General features: G+C 51.4%; 1 protein-coding gene across 1 annotated transcript in view; it reads left to right on the top strand.

Annotated features, from left to right (window-relative positions):
• The window catches only part of LOC111147327 (endonuclease/exonuclease/phosphatase family domain containing 1), a 109,996-nt gene extending 85,806 nt beyond the window's left edge, over positions 1-24,190 (top strand). Inside the window, exons 4-8 of the mRNA XM_022503317.1 lie at positions 11,156-11,266; positions 14,743-14,877; positions 17,184-17,322; positions 21,523-21,717; positions 23,519-24,190. Of these exons, the coding sequence (XP_022359025.1) occupies positions 11,156-11,266; positions 14,743-14,877; positions 17,184-17,322; positions 21,523-21,717; positions 23,519-23,718 (780 nt within the window). The 3' untranslated portion in view covers positions 23,719-24,190. The remainder of the gene's footprint in view (positions 1-11,155; positions 11,267-14,742; positions 14,878-17,183; positions 17,323-21,522; positions 21,718-23,518) is intronic.
• The last annotated feature ends 1,233 nt before the right edge of the window (positions 24,191-25,423 follow it).

The following is a 25,423-nucleotide window of genomic DNA, read 5'->3' on the forward strand; positions in this document are numbered from 1 at the left end:
GTGGGGTGCTTCACTCTGCCCGTAAGCTTTCCTACACTCTCCTAAAATAGCCACAAAATCCTCCAAAACTCATTGCTATTTTCAGACCTGCTTCCACTTGGAATAATTAGCTTCAATCATTACTCACATGTTTAATGCCTAATTTGGGACAAAGTATTTATTTTATTTGCCCTAAAACTGTCTTTTTTGAGCTTTGGAGAGCCTCTATTCCATGAATTACTGGGTGCTATGATCCTCTTCTAGGTGCTCTGTAAAGTGCCGAGAACCCTGGAGTCATCCCCATTGCAAGGTGGCCTCCCCGGGGCTGGCACTGAGCCCTGTTCCCTGCCGGGCAAAGGGCTCTGGGACAGCCCTCGCCCTGGTTCGCGTCTGGTCTTTGTGGTTGAACAGAGTGGTTCCTCTGCTTTACCTCCAACACCCAATCCATTGTCCAAGGCACTGTCGTTATTATCTATGTAAAATTCACATCCCATAAAATTAACTAGTGCAGAGCTCACTAGGAAGCATGTCATCTGGTGGCATTTAGCATGTCCACAGTGTCGGGCAGCCATCAACTCTGTCTTGTTCCAAGACATTTTGATCATCAAAAAAGAAACCCAGTACCCCATAATGAGTCACTCCTCCCTCTCCCTTCCCCTGGCCCCTGGCAATTGCCAGTATGCTTTCTGTCTCTGTGGATTTGCCTGTTCTGGGCATTGCATATAAATGGAATCATACAACATGAGGACCTTTGTGTCTGGCCTTTTCACTTAGTATAATATTTTTGAGGTTCATCCATGGCAGACAGGGATTAATAGGTCATGCCTTGTTGGGGGTCACTACCATTGCATTCCATGGATGTAGTACACTTGGTGTATCATTTATTGTTTGATGGGCATGTGGGTGCTTTTTATCTTTGGGCTGTTGTGAAGGGCGCTGCTGTGAACATTCCCATCCTAGTACTGGTTTGAGTACCTGTTTTCATTTCTTGGGAGCCAAGTTATGCTTGTTTCATGATTATCTCCCAAACTTGTCCACTGCTCTCCTTTTAGTCAACCACCCTCATATCTTACTGCGCTACCTAACTGATCTGGCCCTTCTCCAGCCTGCATTCTACACTGCAGCTCAAAGGCCTTTTAAAAATGCAGATCTGTTATTCATGCCCTTCATCAATTTTAGGATTGCTCTTAAGGAACAGAGTCCTTGCAGGTCGGGCAGGGGTCTGCAAGCCAGGCCTCGGACATTCCTTTAAGCTCATTTCGCCATTCTGCAGCTCACCATCCGTGCTGTAGCCACAGTGACCTTTCTGTCCTACAAATCCTCCATGTGTGCCCCACCTCAGGCCCTTTGCATATGCTGTTCCACTGCCTGGGTTGCTGTCCTCTCCTCTTTGCCCAGTTAACTCTGTCTCATCCTTAAACATGACCACACTTAACATTACGGCTTTGTTTAAGGCACCAGAGTGGGGTAGACGTTCCATTGCACTGTGGCCTGGCAGGACACCTGAGGGTCCTTACAGATAGATGGACAGCAGGACAAATTCTCTAAAGAGACATTTTATTAAAAAACAAAGCTAGGGGCACCTGGGTGGCTCAGTGGGTTAAAGCCTCTGCCTTCGGCTCGGGTCATGATCTCAGGGTCTTGGGATCGAACCTCGCATCGGGCTCTCTGCTCTGTGGGGAGCCTGCTTCACTCTGCCTCTCTGCCTACTTGTGCTCTCTCTCTGTCAAATAAATAAATAGAATCTTAAGAAGAAAAAAAAAAGCTAGAGGGAAAAAAATAAAGGTGAAATTTATTTATCTGTAGGTGAAAGAAACTGAACTATTTTTGAAGATTCCTATCTCTTATATCAGGGAGTTAAAAAAAGAAAGTGTCACTTCCTCTCTGATTGTACATTCCTGGGGCTTAAGCTTAATGTCTGTGGTCATTCACACTCTAGGCCCTGTGCTGCCGTCTGTCTATTTATCACCGGTATATATATTTAAATAAGCAAAGACCTCCTGATTTATTTTCAGAGCTGAAGATGTTATCATTGTAAACACTAACTTACTGAGGATTTTTATTTAAACTTGTGGATGAAATCACTTTGAGCAGGTGAAGGTAGAACTGGTCTTACGGCTACCTTGTTAGGTGGTTTTAGGATGTTTATAGTGAAACAAAATGAGCCTCAAAAAAGCAGAAATTTCTTCCAACCAAAGAAACCTCCAGCACCGTAGGATGGCATGCCACATCACATGTATAATAGCATGTGAGGCATCCCATGGAGTGGATCTAGAAAGGTTTCTAATAGCATGGCACAGTATATAGCTTCCCACAGTAAGTGGGAAGAGCAGAACACAGAGCCGCATGTGTCTGTAGGAATAGACAGACGTATTGACGAAATCCATAGGAAACAGCCTGCAAGGAAATCCACAAAAGGTTAGCGGTGCTCACCGTCACATGGTGGCCTTCTGTGGGTCTCTGCTTTACAAGTTCTCCTATAATGAGCTTGTGTTCCTTTATATCCTGACATAAGCCTCGATTTAGAGAAGAGAAAAAACCCACCACAAAACTGTCACAGTCTTCACATCCAAAGACCTTTGGAGAAGAAAAAAAAAACCTTTGGAAGCAGCCCTGGAGGGCAGCAGTGATCGCTGATGAGGACAGTGGGGAGGGCAGTGCGAGTGCGGGTCCCTCCCTTCCCAACCTAACTTCCACCTCCAGGAATCCTCCCCCCTACCCTGTTCTCCATCTTACCATTCCCCCTGCAGAAAAATGTCTCAACTGCCCTTGAAAAGCGTCCCCCCTCCCCCGACTTCTGCATATTTTTAACCATCTTGTTCAGGAAACATGTGATAAGTAACTTTTGGGAGCACAGAGGAGAGGCTACCAGAACCCGCAGCGTTCTGTTGACAGAAGTGCATGTGGGCGTCCCTTCGCCTGACTCTGTAAAGGCAGCTAATGATTAGCTGGTTGTGGAGGCTGAGGAAACGTCTCTTTGTTTGCTCTTTATCCTCCTCGGCATGATAAGAACGTTTAAACAAGGGTGAACAGTCACCCAGAATTCCGCTCGGGTCCCCACGGAAAGCGCCTGTTCTTGGAGCTGATGTGGAAGCGCCCCTCCCCCGCCGCACCGCCCCCGGGGGGATGAAGGGGCTGTAAGGCCATGGCCGCCCTCCACGGGTGATGGAGGACGGGGTCCGAGCTTTAGAGCAGGGGCTGCCTTACGAAGCCCTGAGTGCTTGAGGTAAGTTACAGAACCGGCTAGTCGTGCCAGACCCTGGTGCCCACCGGCAGGAAGGCTGAGGTCTGACGCGCGGAGCTCTCCAGAACTGCTGTGTCCCCACGTCCCCGGGCCCCCGGGGCAGTGACGATGAGCTCCAGCAGCACTGTGGAGACTGCGCAGGGTCTAGTTCCGGAGAAGCCAGATCCTGGGGTGCGGGGGACACACCACACTCCCCAACCCCTCCGCCCACAGGTTTGGGTTTTCTCAGCTTTTCCTCGTCTGTGCGTTTCGGCCTTCGAGCTGCGCATGCCTGGGTTCTCGCCCCGCCGGCCCGCTTGCTGGCAGTGAGTGACCTTGCCGTGTTTCTTTTCCGAGCGCTGCTTTCCTCGTGGGTCCCATGAGAGTATTATTACCTGCCTCCCGGGGTTATCATTAGGATTAAATGTGATAATCTGTGAAAAGTACCTGCCAAATAATTGGCACTTAATAAATGTTGGTTCTCTGCCCTCCCCATTCCGTCGTCCCTCTGGGTCTGTTTTTCATACAGGGTTCGGAAGCTGACCTGCTTGTAGATTACTGGCCACCTGTGTTTCCTACTGTTGTTGGATGTAGGCAAACCTAACCTATTAGAATTACTACCTATTAAAACTATGCTCTTATTCGGGGCAGTTGAGTGAGGGGTCTTTGAGTGGGGCTTAGGGGATGTGAAGGGAGGCCGATGCCATTTTGGGAAGAGGGGAATCCACTCTTCCTGTTCTGGGGGGAAAGCCTATGGAAAGTTCACCCAATGTCCTGTCAATGTAGGCAGCTTCTTCGCAGAGTTCATGCAGGGATTATCCCAGAGAAAGAGGGAGAAAGTTCTAGTCTTTGTGAGAACCTTGTATTCCCTCTCCCATCTTTACACTGCCCTCACATGTTCCCCCCTCCACCTTTCCCTCTTCTCTCACCTTCCTCCCAGAGTTCTAGAATCATACAGTTTTGGAGCCCGAAATGTCTTTGGGCTGGGTCATCTCCTCTCATCCCTGTACTTTATAGGTAGGGAGACCAAGACCCAGGGTCCCAGAGCTCCTCTTCTTCTTCCAGCCCAGGAAGGTGGCCCTGAGGAAACTTGCAAAGCTAGGAGGAAACAAGCCCAGTTCTTTCTTTCAATAATGGAAAACTGTAGTTGCTCAGTGAGCCCCCAGGAGCAGAGAGAATGACCTGCTTCTCTCCCTCTGCGGACTCGTGGCCTTCTAGGAAAGGACATGATAGGCAGTGCTGTAGCTGTATTTAGAGAGGGGCTCTGTGCCCTGGAGTCCCCACCCCACCCCACCAACATCGCTCTCTGTCCCACATTGCACCCGGATATGTACCTGCGTTTGCACTGACCTAAGACAGGGCTTCTTTCTTCTATAATGGTCCTGGCTCTGTGGGATAAACCGATGAGCAAACTATTTTCTTCTGGGCAGATTGAGACAGAAAGAGGGTTTAAAGACTTTTTGCTTTTGCTTTATGTCCTGTTGCATGCTGTGTGTGAGCCCCTGCTCTGCAGAGAGGCATGCCAGGGGCCGGTCAGATCTCAAAGAACCATGAAGGCACTTAGCTCCTAGTTCAACCAAGCGGTGGAACTGAGGACACTGCTGCCCCATAGGCCTTTAAAACACCAACATCTTAAAGTCTAAGTATCCCAGGAAAACTTTGTAATAGACTTGTTATACTTAGAAGGCCAAACAGAGTTTGACAGTTGACATTCATATGTAATTTGCTTTTGCATTGGTGTTTTCACTTAGAGTAGGCTGACATTTTTTAATGACCTTAACCAATCCTTGGTTTCACTTTAAATGTGATCCTTCACCAATACCGGTAGATGTGCTGGCTTCTATTATTGTCCCTAACATTTCCACCCCTGAAGATCCTGGCAAATAATAAGCCCTTGTTTGCTATTAAGATTACAAAAATGTCTGTGTCATTTGCTCCAGTTTCTATAGTATTCAAATGAAAGTTCAGTCTCTTGACCTCACACCGTCTAAAACAGGGACATTTGTATTTGATGATGGCAATTTATCTCTTTAAAGGAGAGCTTACCTGTGCTGTTTTATCCATCATATGCTGCGTTTTCAATGGCCCACTGCTGAGTGCAAGGAAAATGGGAAAATCCTGTCCAGGAGAAGTGACCTCCACACTCTGAAAAGCAAACAAAACAAGGAACTCAAGGCAAAGCAAGTTTATCTGGAAATTTGACCCAGAGGGTTCTGAGTGAAAACACCCTTTCCCCACCATGCGGGAAGCAGGACCAGGGTGGCCGTTTAGAGCTGGCCTTTGAAATGCCTGCCAGCACTCCTGATATTCCATCTTGGGCTAACTGGGTGGTCACAACCTCAACACATCTTTATGCCTACCTCACAGAACCCCAGGTTTCATTCTGACATCACCGGACAGGGACAATGGAGGGATCCCTGAGCGTGGCGGTGGCTGGGCCACGGAGTGACGCTGGAATGCCTTTCCTATTTATGTTTCTCACTCAGGACCAGATAAGTGAGGATGGGGAGGGAATAGAAGGAAAGAAAAAAAGAAGTCCGGAGGTCCACAAACAAAACACAGTTTGTCTCAAGGCTCAGAACCCTTCTGTCACTGTGGAGATGAGCAGAGTGAGGTGATCCAGGACAGACCCAAGCTGCGGCACATCTAAAACAGGGCTGAAGGACTCTTTTCTTTTAGGACTTGACATGCCTAAATGCCAGTGCCTCAGGCGTCTTGTAGATTGGAGTTATCTGTCTGACTTTGAGGTCCCCTATTGCCGAGCCAGAGGACAGGGTGGGTGTGGAGTTGATGATCAAGTGCACGGCTGTCTGGACCTGCTGGTTATGGGGCGGGGGCTACAGAATGGTGATATCACCCCATCTGGTCTGCAGCTAGAAAACAAGTCCAGCCCAGGGTCATTCTTGTGACTTATCCTGGGAGAGAGAAGCCGTTCCCGGGATGCTCAGGAGATAGCCCTTTGATTCATTCATTCTTTGGGCCGGTATCTACTGCTTGCCTTGCTGCACCTTGCCACGGGTGGGCTCCCTTCATGTATCTCCCAGGATCATCTGACAAGAGCCACAGTCAGAGGCTTTCACAGTGTGTGGGGACAGCCAACACGCTATGTTTGTTTTGAAGAGTCAAAACCATCTTTCTAGACCACAGGTATGAAAAATATGAAGGCTGAGTTCAAAATCAGCAATTGTTGAGCCTTGTCTGAGCTTCTGAAACTTTTTTTAAAAGATTTTATTTATTTATTTATTTGACAGAGACAGCAAGAGAGGGAACACAAGCAGGGGAAGTGGGAGAGGGAGAAACAGGCTTCTTGCTGAGCTGAGCAGGGAGCCCGATGTGAAGGTCGATCCCAGGACCCTGGGATCATGACCTGAGCCGAAGGCAGACGCTTAAGGACTGAGCCATCCAGGTGCCCCTGAGCTTCTCGAGCTTTAAAGTTGCTCAGGGGAGCTCATGAGAACTGCCCAGATTGGCCCTAACCTCAGTGATTCCAAGTTGGCAAAGAATGAGGTTCACAAACCTGTGGTTTTAAAAACAGGAACCGGTGTGATTTTGATGGAGGCAAGGGATAGGCTGAACCCCAGAATTTTAGAAACACGTTTGAGAGGGCTTGTTTTGGGTTATGCAGGTCAGTTACCTGGGAGAATTCTTCCCCATCATACACATCTCCCCATTTCCACCCTTTCTGGCCTGGTGAGCCTCTTTTACTTAGGAGAATATTATCTCTGCCTTCTGCTCTGTGGGCAAAGCAGAAAATTTGAGAACCAACTGTTCTACATAAAACAGTTTCAGGCAGAGTTCAGATAGAGGGCTCTCAGAGGATGCTTTTGTTTTCCTGGGACATTTTTAGGAGAAAGGATGTAAGGCTTCGGTAAGGCGACCGGCCTCCACGGCCCCCCCCCCGGCCCCCACTATTTCACCTGTCCAGCCGGGAGGTAGGGCAGCAGGAGGCAGACCTCAGTTCAGACCGTCCCCTCACACTTACCCACTGTGTAATCTCGAATATAAACTCACATTTCGGTTTAGCGTTTCTTGCTGCCCTTCACTTGGGAGTCACCGGTAGGCTGTCGGCCTCAGGGGGGCCAGTGGTGGGGGCTAATAGGGCTGAGGTATACAAAACAAGAAGGCTCTGAGCAGGCTTCTCACATTTGCCGAACTTGTAAATCATTCTGGGATCCCGTGAAAAGGCCTATTTCGGTGCAGGAGGTCTGAGGTGAGCCTGAGACTTGGCATTTCTTTTCTTTTCTTTTTTTTTTTTTTTAAAGATTTTATTTATTTATTTGACAGATAGAGATCACAAGTAGGGCAGAGAAGCAGGCAGAGAGAGAGGAGGAGGCAGGCTCCCTGCTGAGCAGAGAGCCCAATGTGGGGCTCGATCCCAGGACCCTGAGATCATGACCTGAGCTGAAGGCAGAGGCTTTAACCCACTGAGCCACCCAGGCGCCCCGAGACTTGGCATTTCTAACAGACTCCCAGGTGAGGTCAATGCTGCCTGTCCATGGACGACCACGCTCCAAGTCGAAACAATCTTTTTTTTTTTTAATCTTTTTCTCCTCTGAGTAGCAAGAATCTCTGAGGTGCTCCTCAGTTTTGCTGCAAACCAGGAGTGCCGTCGACAAAGTTAACTGGCAACTGTTTTCTTAGCCCTAGGAATAGAGGACAGTCCTCCGGCTCACCTAGCACTGATCATGCAGATGGGCAGAGAAGGCTTCCAGCCGTCAACAACTTTTTCCCGGTTCCTTCAACTATGAAGTGTGTCCGATAACATAAGAACTACTGAAGAAGGGGACAGAGGGGCGGGTCATCTGACTGTGTGGGCGGAGAGAGGTAATCAAGATCAAGGCTTCAGATGTACGAAGGAGAGGTGGCCCTTAAGGTTTAGGAATTACGGTTCCTTAAATCTCTTAGGAGTTTAACTGCTAAAGAAAGGCTTTTAGGTAGAAAACGAAAGGAGAATGTCTTTCCAAGAACAGTAGCTTTAAATTGTGTCAGAGTCCCCTGCAGGGTCTGTTAAAATGCAGATCACCTGGCCCCAGCCCAGAGTTTCTAATTCAGTCGGTTGGGGCGGGGCCTGAGAATTTGCCTGTTTAATGAGTTCCCAGCCGAACCTGAGGATCCCACTTTGATTAGCAGACTCGAGGCCCCAAAGGCCATAATCTCGAAGAGTGGGAAGCACGGAGCACAGTGCCAGCCCGTGCCACGTCTTCACATTCTAACCCTTCCGATCAGAGGGGCGTTGCCAGGAGGGCGAAATGTTTACGCAGAGCTGGTGGCTGGCGTTTGCAGTGTGAACTGGAGCTCCGAGTGTCTTGAGGTATTGGAAGGTCCTGTGAGGGTTAGGAAACGTGAGATGTGTAGCACCTACATATAGCTCTTTCCAGCGTGATGGGGTCCCCCAAGGACTGGGGCTCTCTAATCTGGCTGGTTGGCTAATCATCTGATGGGGCTTTTGAAAAATAGAGCCCCATCCCCCAGCTGCTTCCTGGGAGATCGGGGAGCAGCCAGGTGCGGGACTCCCCACGTGGAGTGGGGGAGCAGCCAGGTGCGCGGGACTCCCGTGTGGGGAGGGGCGAAGCACCAGCCGGGCATTAGGAGCTGCTCTCCTTTTTAATGATTCTCGGATTCGGCTCTGGTGATCACTCAGCAAGCAAATGATTCCCCAGCAGGAAATCAGATCCTTCATGGAGTGCATTTCCTCGCTGGATCCCTGAAGTCGTCGTCAATACATTCCGGCTGCATTTTCCAAAGGGCTTCATTTCCCATCCGAGGATGGCTTTCAGCCAGGACCATCTGGCCAAGGGGACCCATCTGCGATGAAGGCCCCATTAAGAACAGCGCTGGCCACAGCCACTCAGCCCCGATGACCAAACCCCAAAGAGAATACCTCTCAGGCAAACTCAGGGTCAGGTTCAAATTGAGGCAATTCTTTAGATAAGGAGCTGCAAGGAGAAGTGTTCATCATACCCGGATTTGAGGCGTGCCGGCCTCCCCGGGGTTCCCTGGTTCACCAGCAGATGCTCAGAGAGGGTCCCTGGGCACCATGCTCGGTGCCAGGTGAGCTTGATAAAGGGGGCTTGGGAACAGTCCCTGCTCTTATGTTACCTGTGGTCAGGAAAAGACAGACACTTAATTGCCTACCTGTCAGCACAGAACCCCGAGAACAGCGTGTGTCTAGAGTAGACCTCCTGTCACGCATCCTCCCTTGCCCGGCGAGGGGTGCCCCCTCTTCCCCCCTGAGGCATAAGCCAAGTGAGGGCCCTCCCAGGAAGGGCCAGGAACGCAGCGCTGTGCGGTGGAACTGTTTCTGCGGGACTGATGGCTGACAGCTGTTTGCCCCCGCCTCTGCGCTGCGTGCGGGGGCGGGGGGTGGGGGGGGGATGCCTCTGAGGTCAGGGCAGCCACAGTGGCTCTCCCACCTTGGTGGGCATCAGAATCACCTGGAGGGCTTGTTAAAAACAGGTCGGTGGGCCTCACTTGCCGTTCTGATCCTGGAGGTCTAGGATGGGGCCAGAGGATTTCTAACAAGTTCCCAAGTAAGGCTGAAGCTCATGGGCCCCAGGCCACACTTGAAGAACCAGAGGGCTAGCATGTGAGCATGGCCATCACAGCTTCCCCAGGGACAGATGGAGGGAGGCAGGAGCACTTCACAGCTATGCTGCTGACCCAGGCGAGAGAAGATGGGACTCTGAAACGGGCCACAGCCGTGGGACTAGAGAATAGAGAGAGGGAGCTCAGGACATGTATGACAGTAGAATAGGTGGGCCAGGCCCAGTGAGGAGAGGACCCGGGAGGGGAGGGAGTAGCTGCAAGGATGGAAATGAGAGGACCGGAGATGGGAATGGGACCAGGAGAAGGGAGATGGGCTTGTCTCTTTGTGACCTGCTGGGTTTGTGGTTCGTGGAGACCTTCAGGTGGAAACGTGAAAAGGGTTGTTAAACTACTGTTCAAACCTCAGGAGAGAAATCCGAGCTGCAGGCCCAGATGTGGGGGACAGAGGTTTAAGCTAAAGCTGAGGAGTTAAGTAAGACTAGTTAAGGGCAGCTCCTAGAGGAGAGAGTGGTGAGGGCTGGGCAGAGAGAGAAAGAGGGGGCTGGCGTTGCTCCGAGGTGCAAGAAGCAAAGGGACAGACAGATGGTGTCACCAGAAAGGGGCAGAGCCAGATGTTGGAGCACCTCAAAAACTGACACATTGTGGGGACTCCTCAAAAGAACAATCCTCCCGAGTGTGGGTTGCGTTTGAGGTGAGAGTTGGAGGAACTGATCCACATATTTTGAAATAGCTTCTTAACTCCTCATTGTTTCTTAACTCCCCATTGACTTGGCCTGGGCAGTTTTCTTAGGCCTTGGTGACCCAGTGGCTTCACGGGTCCGCCATTTTGGTGGAACACGCATAAGCAAAAAGAAGCAGACCCTGAGAACACAGGTGGAGTGCAGCAGCCATGGTAGTAGGCTTCCTTCTCCAAAGAGCGTCAAAGTGAACAGTATGGTAGTTTGGGGTGAAGCTGGGGGCCCATTTTTCCACCTCTAAGCTAGCCTCCAGGGAGAAAAGACACTGAATTCCTCTTCCTTCCTCCCACCCCATTTGATACCAATCTGGACCCCCTCTCACATCCCCCTCCCCCCCAGGACCTTGAAGCCACTGGTTTTACAAGGTTAAAAAGGATTCTGACTGCTTGTTTTGTGCAATTTGTACGAGAATGCTACAGAAAGAATTGATTTCTATGAACTAACTAAGCCCGCCAGGTGATAATTGTATATTTTATAGTTTGCTTTTTTAAATTGTGAGGCTTTTGAGTCCTCTGGGTCTTCACAATCCCTAAGAACACAGAGAAAGTCCGAAAATCTCTAAATAAGGCCGATGAGTCCGGGTCAGGCACTTCCTGGCCCCTCTGGTTGCCACCAGCTATTAGGAGCTTTGGGCAAGAACACACACCGACTTGTTGCTCTGTCTTTGCAGTTCTGTGCGGAGTTAAACCAGCCTATCCTGCCCAACATCCGCAAGTGGAAGGGGCCCCGGGGATGCTGGAAGGCCGTTGTTGCTGAGATACCCTCCACTCAGCTCCAGAAGGTACCCTCCCTCTGCAAAACCTGGATTTTGTCTGCATCTTACTGAAACCTCCTTTTTCCCTAATCACAGGCATTTGCAAATTTCCTTTGCCAGCATCCTTGATGCAATTCTGTGTTTCTGCACATTTCTTAGCTCTTTGCCATTCATTTCAAAATGCCCTGGTTCCTGTTTCATGTTTAGATCAGGAATGGACCGCTGCCCAGACGGAAATGGGAGTTTAGGGTGTTGGGAGGAGAGGAGAAATCCTGTCTGGAAGCCAAGGCTGCAAAAGGGGTATTTCTGTCCTTTGTCCTCTTAATCCCGTCTCCACAGTTCCATCCTCTGCCAAGTTTGTGGAGAGCCCATTGTTCATTGAGTGAAAACTTCAGATTTGCTCAATTCATACACAAAGCATTTGCTTTCAGTGGTAGAAATTGTGCGCATGGAAATGTTCTGTGGACATTTTGAGCAGATTCTCATTTTGAATGTTCTTTGCTGGCATTTCCCCTGTGGCTGTGGGTAAATTGTGGAAAGGGTACCTGTCACTCGTACAGGTAGATTCACGGCCGGTTTTCACTCACTTGGAATGTCTGATATTAATGGGGTTTTGATCTTAAAATGGACTTCCAATAGTTCATCATGAGTCAGAAATTGTCAGTACATAGTTTTTCTATAAATGCGCATGTCGTATTTTTTTTTCTTTCTAGTATACCTCACATGTTTATAAATACACAGGAATAGCATTTATGTGAGCGATACTGAGACATGGGGCTTTTAAATTATACATACTGGGTTAGAACTATTTTATGGACATTAAGCTCTCATTTATGGACAATAAACTCTCTTTTTAAAGCTACTACTTAAAAATGTGATGTAAATCTGATTTCTCTGGGTTTTATGTTTAGGACTATAAATGGTTCCTATAGCTGGCAGCCGGTGTCTGTTTCCCCATAGGCTGGAAACTAAGTCAAACTGGGAGTTATCTAGTCTTTACCTCTGTAGCCCATGGCTGTCCTTTCTCAGTCCATATAGAAATAATTCCACCTTGCCTTTTTTTAAGGAAAAAATAGCATGTTATCCGTACATAGGGTCACAAGGCTCTCCTAGTCCCTCTATTTATCCGCTGAGAAATTGTTAGAAATGTTCCCACGTGCCAGGCACTGTGCCACATGCCAGATACACATCAGTGAAAAACACAGACCCAGGGACCCAGGCCTGCCTGTTTGTAGTCCTCGCAAGTCCAGGGGGAGAATCCATGCTGAGCTGATGGGGCCCCTCCCTCAGGAGCTCACAGCCGGCTGGAGGCACAAGGTGGGAAACCCTACTCCAGGTCAGGGTGGCAAGGCTGTTGGAGGGTGGTGTGCAATTGGAGGGAGACCCATGTTCAAGCCACTGCAACTTCTCAGCCTCAATTCCTTCATCTCTAAAACGGGAGCAGTTTTTACTTCCTTCAGCCAGTCACTGGGTAGTATAGGATTTATTGAAATGCCCCATTAACTGAACACAGGCCAGGCCTGGCGGGGCCGGCAGGAGGTGGCAGGCTGGCCGGGCTGTGCCAGCTAGAAGTCCATGCACCTGTCTCGGGGAGCGGCTGGCTCATCAGGGCCTTGCTGCCATGGAGGCTGGAGGGCCTCGTGGGGACAAATCTCCCGGTCTCTCAAAAGATGCAGATATCTAGATTTTAATGTGAATTTTCCAGACTTTTAAATATGGACAGATAAGCGAAAATGTTTTTAAATGCTGTTGAACAAATTGAATCTGTGAGTTGCACACATTCCACCTCTACCTGGACAACCATGGGCAAGTGGCCATGGCAAACATCGTTTCCCGAATGCCTAAAATGGCATCAGGTACCTCTGTTCGGGTCTCCAGTCCTCGCCCTACAGCCAGAGGGGCGTCTCTGTAGATGAGAAAACGGAGCTCTGTAAGACTGAACGATTTGCCCCAAGGTCCTCCGGTGGCCACATGGTGGGGTCAGGCTGGCACCCAGCTGTCGCCGTGGTTCTAACGGGATCTCCGGCTGCCCCGGAAGGGGGTGGGCCAGTTCTTCCCGAGCCAGGGGCTGCCTGGGTCCAGGGGATCGGGAGAGGCTCCCAGAAATGCCGGTGCTCACACAGGTGAGCAGGTGTGAAGGGTGGACAGAACAGGCAGGTGCCTGGCTGGCGGGTTCCTCGGGCAGGGGCTAGGGTGCACCGGGAGCCACGGGAGGGTCTGAAGCGGGGCTGAGCACCTGTGTCCTACCTTGTTTGGGGATCGGTAGATGGGAAGACGACCCTCCACAGCAGAAGGGGCAAATCCCATTTCTGTCACTATATACCCAAGGAGACAAGTTTAGAAAAACAGAGGGCTCCGTGCCCCCACGGTGGAGTGACACAGGTGGCCCCGAGATCCGGGTCATCCAGTTCTTAAACTAGGGCTCTCTCCAGCGGGCAGGCAGGCCTGCGGTTCTAAATCTCAACATGCACAGTTTGCAAAACATGGTTGCCTGTTGATTCTTTCCCTCCTCACCTCGAGTTGGGCTAGTGGAGGTGCAGAGCCCAGCAAAGCATGGCGCTGGGACCGTGCGGTGTCGGGGACTCAGCAGAGGCCACTTAATGCTGTTCAGGGTTGCTGCCTCTCCTTCAGCAGTAAGTGTTGCTGGCCCCTCCAGCGATGCCACAGATCCTACTGCCCATCTCTGATCTCCTCCAGCTGCTGGGGTGGAGTGGGGAGAGGAAGCTTTTCCCTCTTTCCAGAAGGGACAGCAGCGAGAAGCAGACAGACTGACAATGGCCCATCTGTAGCGAGAGAAGGTGGCAGCTAGCACCAGGCCCCAGGACATTCCTGCCCCCCCCTTCGCTGACACTCACAGACCTCCATCTCGGGGCTGCAGGCTCCTGTGTGGGCCCCGTCCACCCGCAGAATGCCCTTGACCGGTTCTGAATCGTGGGTACTGCTAGCGCTGACCTGCATCCACCCAGCAAGTATTTATGGAGGATCCACGAGGTGCCAGGTACTGGTGATGGGAAGCTGCAGCTTATCAGTAAGCAAAGCCTAGCCTTTGGAGTCTTCTGCTTCATTCTCAACATTGCTGTTTACCAGCTGTGGGATTTTAGGGAAGTTACTGAACCTCTCTGAGCAGCTGAGTCCCTGCCTGGTGGAGAGGGGTACGAGTGTCCATCTCATGGGTTGTGATGATTAGGAAGATGACTCTCTGCTTAGTCTGGGCTTCCCCTCCCTTCACTCCCCAAAAGATAAGAGCCCCTCCCCCCTCGGCTACACCTAAAACAAATTGGTAGCATGGGAAATCTGGGGCAGCAGGCAGGGCGGAACATGCTGTGGCTTTTGGCGTATGCTTGTGTTTCAGAAACAGTCCCTGCGCATATGATCTCAGGACCCAGTGCAGAGTCCCCCTGCCTCCTCCCTGCTTCTCCTGCCTCTTCCCCCAGGTTGGGGCTGAGCCCTTCCACGAAGGAGACTGGTCTCCAAACTAAGTGATGCCTTTTCTTCTCCTGCAGGGGGCTGGGTTCTCTGGATTCCTGTGGGATGCCACGGCCGGTGTGGAGCTGAGAGACGCCAGCTCTCAGGAAAATTCGCCTGGTAATGGGCACGGGAAGCCGCTGGGGCCCAGCCCGTACCTTGCACGGTTCAAGGTACCATTTGTGTTGCTGTGAAGGTCTACTTCTAAAATGGGGTTGGGGGGGGTGGTGGTCCCGTTCTAAACTGTGATCCAGAGCTGCCTCATCTACTCTGTCCCACGGTCAGGTCAGCACATACTCTTGGGGTTCCCTTGGCTGATGAACCTGTCCAGGGCAGGAATGAAGAGGATTCTGGGGGACTCTGACAACTCTGGCGTCTGGGCAGGAAGGAGAGCAGGCGGCTGGTTCCCAAACCCAACACACATCAGAGTCACCTGGGGAGATTTTCTTAAAATCAGGGATTCCTGGGGCACCTGGGGGGCTCAGTCAGTTAAACAGCTGCCTTTGGCTCAGGTCATAATCCCAGGGTCCTGGAATTGAGCCCCACATCACGCTCCCTGCTCAGTAGAGAGCCTGCCTTTCCCTCTCCCTCTGTCTGCTGCTCTGCCTACTTGTGCTCTCTGTCCATCCCTCTGTCAAATGAATAAAATCCTTAAAAAATTCAGGGGTTCCTGGACCCCACCCCAAACACACGGAATTTCTGGGATAGGGCCCGGGATGGCCCATTTTTCAAAGACACCTTTAGGGCTTCTTCATCCCTCTGACATTTGGAAATCACTGGATTAGAGGACAGCAGCCCTTGTCTGGGGACCCCTTCTCCTGACTGTGGGGAAGGGGCTCACCTTCAAGGGGTCACTGGGTTCAGAGGGGATTCTAAAGGAGCTTCTGGGCTGTGGGGTCAGGGAGAACAGGGGGAACAGCAGGGAGACTGATCTGAGGGCTCTCTCTGATACTCCCCACCCCCATCCCGGGGGAGTGTACCTGAACAGCGAACACTCAGGAGGGAGAAGAGGCCGGCAGGTTACCCAGTCGGCACTCAGCTGACCTGAGACCCCGGGCACTTCCCAGTGAAATCACAGGGCAGGGTGGGAGTGGGTTCCCGGCACAGAGCCTAGCAAGCCACTGCTGGGTGTTTGAGCCCCCCCCTTCTGTGTGCTCCAGAGGGGCTCTGGAGCCTGAGCGTTCCCTCCAGCCACAGCGTGTTCTCTGGCAGCCCCTTGCTGGGGCAGCCCATGTTTGGGGCACCGCGTTGGCTCTGGTGGGGATCTAGCCCTAGCTCCTGCCCCTCGCTGCATGGCTGTTGGGGTTCTGTGTGCACCCACACACCTGGGGCGTCTGCAGGTTGTGCTTAGGAGACTGAGGTGGATAATCAGCCACTTACCATCTTTAGGTCCCCCTCACACCACACTGGGTTTCTCATTTATGTAAAGTGGTGATGCTTGCTCTGACCTGACGAGGCCACAGCCTGACCAACCAGTGTCTCTCACAGGCTGGCTGCTTCTAGTGGCCAATGAGAAAATGCTACCGTGTCCTCATTTGCTGGCCCAGATCCTTCAAAGTGCGTAGACAGGCCTTCAGCCCCCTGCCAGGCTGGATTTCCCAGCCTGTGGCCTCATGGTGATTCCTCTGTGGTCAGAGCCACCGCTGCTGAGAGCCGTCCAGGCTGGGGGGGATGGGGGTGGGCAAACCAGGGTCACATGTGTAAGATGAAACTGGCAGCCTCCACTTCCCAGGGGCTCCCCCTATACCCCCTTCCTCCCTAGCAGTGTTTAGTGTTTGTTGCCATGACAAACGGAAGGGTGGGATTGCCAAACCCTGAGCCGCTGAGCAATGCTGCCATACTCAGGAGACCAGCTCTGACTGCGTGTTCCTGTAACTGCCCGCCGCGGCACGCACCCTGGGGGTGCAGACTGGACATAGCCTGTGCTACCGAGATTCAGCCACCTTCCCCATTTGACACATCTGAAATCCGGAGAAAGTGAGCGTCAGGGCAGAGCAGTCTCTGGAGGGAAAAGAAGGCAGAGGGGTGGGTGGGCTGGGGAAGGAAGTGGGTCCCAGAAGAGGCTCCTGGCAGAGGGACCTCAGCCTGCCCTAGAGGGTAAAAACCCAGTCTTGGTTAACAACCAGCTGCTAGAACTGCCGCTGCCTCCTTCTCCGTCGTTGCTTAGAAGGAAAAAAACAAAAACCCAAACCTGACATTTCCAGATGTGCCTGGTTTTCCAGACCCCCAGCTGGAGTAGGGGATGTGATGTGGGGGTGGGGGTGGTGGTGGACTGACAAAACAAGATCGGTTTCGGTCCTCCGGGTGCCTCAGGAAAAAAATCCAACCCTGAACCACCTTAATGGGGGTGTAAGCCAGCCTGGTCTGCGTTCGCCGTTGTCGGCATGGAGCAAGAAGCTGTTGGTAAGTGAGGAGTCACGAACACGGGAAACAGGGACATCTAAGCCTGTGCCTGCTGCTTTGTCTCCTCTCGCCTCAGGTGGGAAGTAACGACTTGACCCTTGTGAACCTTCACCTGGCAGCCTTGATCCTGCCGGGGAGTGAGAATCTGAGCAGGAATCACAGCGACAGCCACCGCCTGGCCAGCTTTGTGCAGACCTTGCAGGAAACCCTGAAAGGTAGGAAATGCTCTTTCTCCGTGACTGGGCCCACAGCTCCCACTTCTGAAGGGCAGGCACGGAGTGGCCTCTTCCAAGCATCTCTTCCATCCCTTAGGCTGACCCGGCTGTCGGCAGTGGTGTATCTTGAGGGCACAGAAGACCACCATCCCTGGGCATGGTGACATCTGTCTCGGCGGGTCTACCACACATGTCCTGTGGTATCAGCTTTGGGGCCCTTCTAGCCTCCCTTTGATGGAAAGATTGTGGGGGGAGGAAGGGAGGATACCTTCCCTCGTGACCAGTCCTCCTGGTTCAGCTGCCCCCGTGGGGGTACCACCTGCAGATTCACACGTGCTCGTCTTGTGAGAGAGAGACCATGGGTGACAGGGGACTGGGGAAGTCCTGAAGAGCACATGTAGGCTTTTTCTTCCTGGTGGGATGCAGGTGACCCTGAAGGAGCTCTGGTGCTCTCAGCAAATCTGGTTGTTCATCTTTGCTCCTTCATAGTGGTAGGACCTGGACGAGCCACCCCACACCACTTGAAGCCTGTCTGGTCGGGGGATGGCCGGTGCTCACCTCCCAGGGGTGCCCGGTGGGCACGGTGACTGTCTGTGGATGAACCAGGCACATAGTAGGGGCTCAGCAGGCAAGAACTGACTCAGAAAATACCAGAACACTGAGAAGAGCAGAGCTTTGGGAGGGAGTTGGTTCTCTGGGTCCAAGCTCTGGCCCAGCCTTACAGAAAGTTCTTGTGTGCAGGGTTTACCAGGAAGGAAACGTTGACGCTGCTGTGAAGACTGGGCTGTTGTCAGCTTGGTGGGGTTCTTCAGAGCCCTGCCCTTCTCTAGGTGAGGGTTTCTGGCTGGAGTTCTGGAATTCTCTTCCATGCTCGCCGATATTCTCTAGTTTTCTAAGCCTACTGCATGCTAGATCAGTCCCTCACATGGGTGATTCATGAGCATCCGGCTATAAAAATAATTAGGTCATATTATAAATTTGCATCTTAAAAAGGTGTCTTGGTTGTAGTAAAGTATATCCGACATGACACTGACCGTCTTCACCATTTTTAAGTGTACGGTTCCGTGGTGTTAAATTCATTTACACAGTCTTATAACCACGCCCTCCATCCGTCTGCAGAACATTTTCTTCTTTCCAAACTGAAACTCTGTGCCCATTCAGCATGAACTCCTTGCTGCCCCCATCCTCAGTCCCTGGCGACCGCCCTTCTCCTTCCTGGCTCTGAATTGGGCTACACCAGGTACCTCTGCTAAGTTGGAATTGGGCAGTGTTTGTCCTTTTCTAGCTGGCTTCGCTTACATTAGGTCTTTATGGTTAATCCATCGTGTAGTCTGTGTCAGAGTTTCCTTCCTTTTTCAGGCCCGATACTATTTATTCTGTTGTCTGTCTCTACTGAATTTCCACTCGTTTATCCACTCGCTGGCTGATGGATCCCTGGGCAGCTTCAATCTTGTGGCTGTTGGGAGGAATGCTGCTCTGAACATTGATAGACAACTTACATTTGAACCAGGATGTGCTGTGGCCAACATTCTACTTAGGAGTTTGGGGGGCTAAAAAAAAAAGTTTAAGCCAAGATACCCCATCCAAGAAGCATCCCTGTGGGAAATTGTTCACACACAGCTGGTTTCTAACCTATTAAAAAGGATGACCTGATGGCTTTTAAAATCTGTGGACATTTCTATCATTCTCCACCTCAAGCCCTTCTTTGCCTGTATGTAGAAGCAGAAAGCGGGAATTCCGGTTCATAACTTCTCTGGTAATGTCTCACTGCTTCTTCCTGACACTTAGAGAGTAAGCAGGTCATTGTACCAAGCTGCCAAGGGGACTGTTGACCTACAGCCTGGCTCACCTTGGCTTGTCCAGGTATGGATGGTGACTCCTGTTCCCTGCGCCCTTGTGTTTCTGATATCCAGTGAACGGGTGACACAGCAGACCCAGGGGTTCTGGAAGCCCTCCAGCCTGCCCCAGGTGCAGGGGCAAATCCATTATTTGCAGAGGTGGCGGAGCTAAAACAAAGACAAAGCTTTTTATTCTACAGCCTTGCATCAGAGCAAACAGAAGCGATTTGATTAGCAAACTCTGGGCCTTTCTGCCTTTGTCTGGAATGTGTGTCTGGGTTGACATGAGCATGTGTGCCAGGCCTCTGTCAGAGTGTTCTTCTTTCAGACCCCCTGAGGCTCACTCTGTGAACTCTGTTAGACTGAAACACGGTGCGCGGTAATGCCTGGCATCTGGGTTGGACCATCCCTCAGTGGGGACCAGCTCCTGCTGTTGCCCCTGGCATTCTGCAAATCTGTCACTATCTGAGGAAATCAGCCCCAGGCATTCTCCCCTCACTCCTGAGAACCAAGGAGCCCATCCCTGGGAACCCCAGGCGGACGGTGTTCTCGGAGGGTTCAGGCCTCCTCTTCTCAGAGGCAAGGACCATGTTGATGTCCTCAGTGCCACCAATTTAACGGAAAGCAGAGAAGTCGTGGGGGACCCAGATGTGCCCATTCAGAAAAGGAGCTGTTATTTTCATTCTTGAAGTTACACAGAGCTGGGGTTTTTGACCTTTGACACCAGCGTCTCGCCTGGTTTCAGAATTGCCTTTTTGGCCCAGACTTCTTCAGGTGTGCATCCCAATGAACACTTCCTATTGTGAGTAATGTTCTGCCTCTGTTCTCCTAACCTTCAGTTTTTCTTGTCATTTAATAAATATAGCATCGTTCTTTCCTTTCAAAGAGTCCATCTGCATTCTGGGGTTTTCCTTACGCCTCATTCATGAGTTCACTGCATACGTGTTTATCGACTGTCTGCCAGGCAGCAGGCCCTGTTCCAGGCATGGGGGATTTTGTGACGAGCAACCACCCATGTCCCTGTGGCTCTGCTGTTTCTAGCGCTTTGTGAAGAGCCAGGGACTTGAGGGCTGGTCTAATGCATTGGAGCGAGCCATTCAGCCTCTCAGAGACTTAGCTCCTTACCTATGGAGAGGGGCCCGCACCAGGTGAGGCCTCTTGGATGGGCATTAGACCAGTCGGGTAGGAGTTCTGAGGTCTGCTTTCCTGTTGAGGTTGGCACTGATTTCTCAAGACAGCGAGAGCTTGCCCTGCTCTGGGCACCAAGGTTGTTGAGATGTGGCGTGGAGGTACCATCACACAGTGGGGCCGCGGGAGAGTCTTCCTTCCCCTTGGCCTCCAGCGGTGGGGGTGACCACTGCAGTGCCCGAGTGCCCTCTGCTGGTGGCTTGTGTTATTTCACTTCAGATTTCTTTGCCTCTAGCCATTATTGCTGCCACATATTCGCGTTCAAGAAAAAAATTTGTTGAGTGTCTCAGATACCTTTGGCTGTCATTCATGAACTGCTTTCCTCAAAGCCTCCCTTGCTAGTTAGGACGGAAACCCTGCTTCCCACAATAATGTGGCTTCCCTGAGGGAACCTGGAGACAGGAAGTGATGGTTAGGCAAAGATAATGGGAATCCAAGAGCCTAGCTGGGGTCCAGTGTCTTCTTGGAATGTCTGCTCCATCTGGGAAGTACTTTGTGATGATTCCACTTACTCTAGTGTACATCAAACAATGGTAGAAATACTCAAAGTACTGTAAAGAGAAAACATTTCTACTCTGGCCCTGTATTAGTCGGTTAGGGCCACCATAACAAAATACAGCAGTCTGGGTGGCTTAGACAATAGAAATGTATTTCCTCACAGTCCCGGAGGCTGGAAGTCTGAGAACAAGGTGTGGGCAGGGGTGGTTTCTCCTGAGGCCTCTCTCCTTGACATGTAGATGGCCACCATCTTGTATCTTTGCATGGTTTTCTCCACTGCGCCCAATGAACGTTTGTCAAGCTCTTATGAAATATCCAGTCAAGACCCTCAGGCTTTTTCTGCCACGAGATTTGGATCACATGAGCTGGAACAGGGATGATCTCTGCATCCTCTAGCTCCCCTTTTCCAGATGTGTTACTCATCTGCTCTTAAAGTCTTGTGAGCATGTTGGAGTTTTTGTTGTTGTTGTTTTGTTTTGTTTTTTGGGGTTTTTTTTTGTTTGTTGGTTGCACAAGGTATTTAGAAAAATTGGAAAAATGAGAACCAGATAGATGCACTCCTGACCCCACGGAGTCCAATCAGAGAATCGAGATCCCACTTTGTGGGCTGTGATCAGTTTTGTTTTGACCTCCCAGCACCTCTTAAATGCCTGCTTCTCTTTCTTTCCACCTGCAGGAGAAAAAGACATGATTGTTTTAGGGGACTTCGGCCAGGGTCCTGAGAGCAGTGACTGTGATATCTTGAGGAAAGAAAAATTCTACCACCTGGTCCCTGCGCACACCTTCACCAACATCAGCACCAAGAATCCCCAAGGCTCGAAGTCTCTAGACAACATCTGGATCAGTAAAAGCTTAAAGAAGGTCTTCACAGGTAAAGCAGAAGTCCCTCGGTCTTTCTCCTGCTCAGAAATGTTGTAAGAGAGACTTGTCCAAACTGATCGTCCCAGATCCTTTGGTTTGATGACTCTGGTCGGGAGTTCTCCTATGTCCTCTGTGGGTGATTTACAGGATTATATATGGTTTAGGCTCCTCTGTAACCATCATTCAAACAGCCACTCTGAGGAGTGAAGGGGGCCATGAAAATGGTGAAAAGGCATTCACTGATCTTCAGTAGGGGCAAACCTGGTTATAGGCCGGCAGAGTACCAGTTCTGAGAGGAGCCCATACCTTACTCTAATTTTAAGGACACTTGGTCATTTAGCAAGCATTCCTCAAGCCTCCTCATATTCAGGCACTATGTTGTGGCCTGTGGTTTCCTGAAGCGCTGTCGGTGCCCCAACGAGCTGCCATTGAGGACGAGCGGACACATCTCAGAGCATCGTGGTAGGATGGGAGACATGCTTTACCTGGACCTCATGAGGACCAGGGTATGGTGGGTAATCTCAGAGCAGCAAAGCAGCCCCAGGAGCCCCCAAACCAGTAGCCTGCCGAGCTGACTGTGGGCCAGGAAATATTAGTCAGAAACAGGGCAGTGATAGGCAGTGTCTTTTGATGAACAACAGAAACTGTGGTTCTCTGTCCTGCCTGGCCGCTTTGCTAAGTCCCAGCATGTTATCCATATTCTACTTCAGTGAGACATTTAAAATCTGTGAAAGCACCCATTTTGGAATTGGCCTGGGAGCACCTCCTGGGCAGCCAGCACTGAACTCCTCAGCAGAATTTCCAGTCCAGGGGCGCCTGGGTGGCTCAGTGGGTTAAAGCCTCTGCCTTCGGCTCAGGTCATGATCCCAGGATCCTGGGATAGAGCCTCGCATCGGGCTCTCTGCTCAGTGGGGAGCCTGCTTCCTCCTTTCTCTCTCTCTGCCTGTCTCTCTGCCTACTTGTGATCTCTATCTGTCAAATGAATAAAAAAAAAAAAAATCTTTAAAAAAAAAAAAAAAAGAAAAAAAAAAAAAAAGAATTTCCAGTCCAGGCTGCATCACCAGCTTCTTGCTCCTCTCTCTGGGTGTTGGTTTCCCGTTGGACTGTGTTGGGGGCGGGTCTGCAGGTAAAGGAATGGGTCTCAGGAGGAGTGGCAATCATCCAACTCAGTGAGACATGGTTTGTGGAAAGGCGCTGCTCGCCAGAGGCTGGCCCCAGGCTGCCTAGGCTGCCCAGGGTGCCAGGAGGGCATGCTGTCATCAAAAGAGAACACAGGGCCAGAAGGAAGTTAGAAATGATTTCATCGGCCTCCTTGCTGCGAAATTCTAGAAACTCAGGTGTGGGGAGGAGTGAAAGAACTGAATAGGCAATTTGTAGGACTTCTTTGGAAAAAATGTCACTGTGTACATGAGAAGACACTCAAACATCACTCATTGTCAGGGAAATGCAAATCAAAACAGCAATGAGATATCACGTCTTTGAGAGACATTTGACCCTGCGTCAGAAATTTATTCTTGTTGTTCAGATTAGAAGAGGTGTATGGTGAGGAGGAGGTCAACCATAGGCCGATGGGTATGGCAGTGAGTGGGAGGCCCAGCCTCCGGGGGACTTCGGTGCCTACACAGTAAGCCTTCGCTTGTCCAGAAGATCACATTGGCCAAAACCTGTTGTTTGCGCCGGCAAGCTGGGTGTCTGAGGGGTATTAACCAGGCATCCTGGCTCCCCACTGCAGCAGAGTTCTCCACCCACCGGTCCATGGCCCCAGCCAGCCCCAGGCCTGATCCCAGGGTCTCTCTTCCCTCTCCCTCCAGGTCACTGGGCCGTAGTGAGAGAAGGCCTCACGAACCCTTGGATTCCCGATAACTGGTCCTGGGGCGGAGTGGCTTCTGAGCACTGCCCCGTGCTTGCTGAGTTTTATGCTGAAAAGGATTGGAACAAGAAGGAAGGCCCTCGGAACGGCAACGGGGTCACCTTGGAGCGAAGTGAAGCCAACGTTAAGCACGAGCGATGACGGCACCCAGAGGTCTCTCCACCTCTGAGTCTGGAGGGCCCCAGGCAGGGGAATCCACCCTTCCAGGTGAAGACGCGGAGCCAGAACTGCATCATGGTCTTGGGCCTGACAACACTAGCCCCTGGGCCTCGACCTGCCTGCCTTCTCTGTGGACGTTCTTGGACCTCTCATGGGGGAGGTCCCATCAGAAGCACAGTGGGGGACCCAGATTTCTTGTAATCTGGGGATACCATCCACCCCTGCAGATGCAGGCTGGCCGGCCGCCGCCCCTGGGTGGCGGCATGCACAGAACTGTGACAGGGCTGATGGGGCCGGAGAGGTTGGTCTTAGGCTGCTAGGCCGGGTCTGAGCCGTGCCAGAAGCGCTCGTCTCTGACCACCGGTCCATGACGCTCTGGCTGCAGACTGCATAAAGGTTTTAACTGTGACTGAGCTGAGCACTCTTCTCAGATATTTTGAGTGGTGATTTTTAGTTTTGTTTTGAAAAAAATAAACAGAGATGAACGTGCCTGGTTGCAGTGAACGTCCCAGGGGTGGGTCCCCTGCCTACGGGTGTTTTGTGCACCTCTGTGAGGCTGTTGTCCAGGCAACTGCTCGATTACACCCCCTACTTTGCAGAGATGCCTCCCACACCCCTGTCGACCCCCTGAGTTTACTATAAAATCTTCCTATGACCTTCTCCCTCCCAGCCTGTTTTCTGTCTTCTGACCCCTGAGCGTCATTTGTGTCTCTGGCCATTCAGTGTCGGTTCCCTGCACTGGGCAAGAATTCCAGAATGATCCTCTTTCCTCCCTCCCTCCCCACCCACTTCAATTTTCAGTCCGGTTCCTAGCCCAGAGCTGCCCTACGGTGATTCTGAGGACTGTTGATTCTAGATCCACAGGAAGCTAAGCCTGTGTGTATTGAGGGAGGCTTCATTTTTGTGGGGGTTGGGGGCGGGGGCAGGGAGATGAGCCCATGTTAACAGCCACAAGGTATCCCTTCCTTTGCTGGCATGGTTCTCCCTTAGGTCTCCTGTGAGACCAGATTATAACACCCATTTCCAAAGAAACCGAGGCTTAGAACACTTAACCTCCTGCAGGTCGCATAACCGGTAAGTAGATGGGATTCAAACCCAGCCCGAGAGCCCGTGCCCACATGTCCAGTCTGTGCTTGCCAGCACCAATGCCCCGAAGGCAACAACACTGATAGCGAATGTGTGAGTCCTGAGCCTGAATGATAAGTTGTTCCAGATCACCACAGAAGCCAAGGGTTTATTCCTCCCTCCACGCTGAAAACCCAGTGTGGACCAGTACCCAGAAACTGCTGTCACCACACAGTGTGAACCCAGTGGCTGGGGCTGGGGCCAGATGCAGTGACAGACGCCTGTTTCCACCAATGACCGTCTTTTGGACCAGCCGGCTGCAAGGAGCGTCACTGATCGTGGGCCCAGGAAGGAGGTCCTCCAGGTACTCTGGGGGTGCCTGGGCTTTGGCCGGGCCTCTCCAAGGGACCAACTCCAGTGGGGGAGGTGGGGTGAGTAGTGCCTCTCTCTTGGGCTTAGGCTGTGCCACTGGAGACATGAATGAGCCTGGACCAAAAGCACTCAAGTTAGAAGGAAAGGTCATGGCAGGAAGGAAAGGATGCTTCCCAGCAAAGCAGACCATTTTTTGTTGCCTCATCTAAAGAGCAGACTTCACCAGGATTCACCAGCCAGCTGCCCCAAA

Source organism: Enhydra lutris, unplaced genomic scaffold (assembly GCF_002288905.1).
Source record: "Enhydra lutris kenyoni isolate GAN:26980312 unplaced genomic scaffold, ASM228890v2 scaffoldscaffold16, whole genome shotgun sequence".
Lineage (NCBI taxonomy): Eukaryota > Metazoa > Chordata > Mammalia > Carnivora > Mustelidae > Enhydra > Enhydra lutris.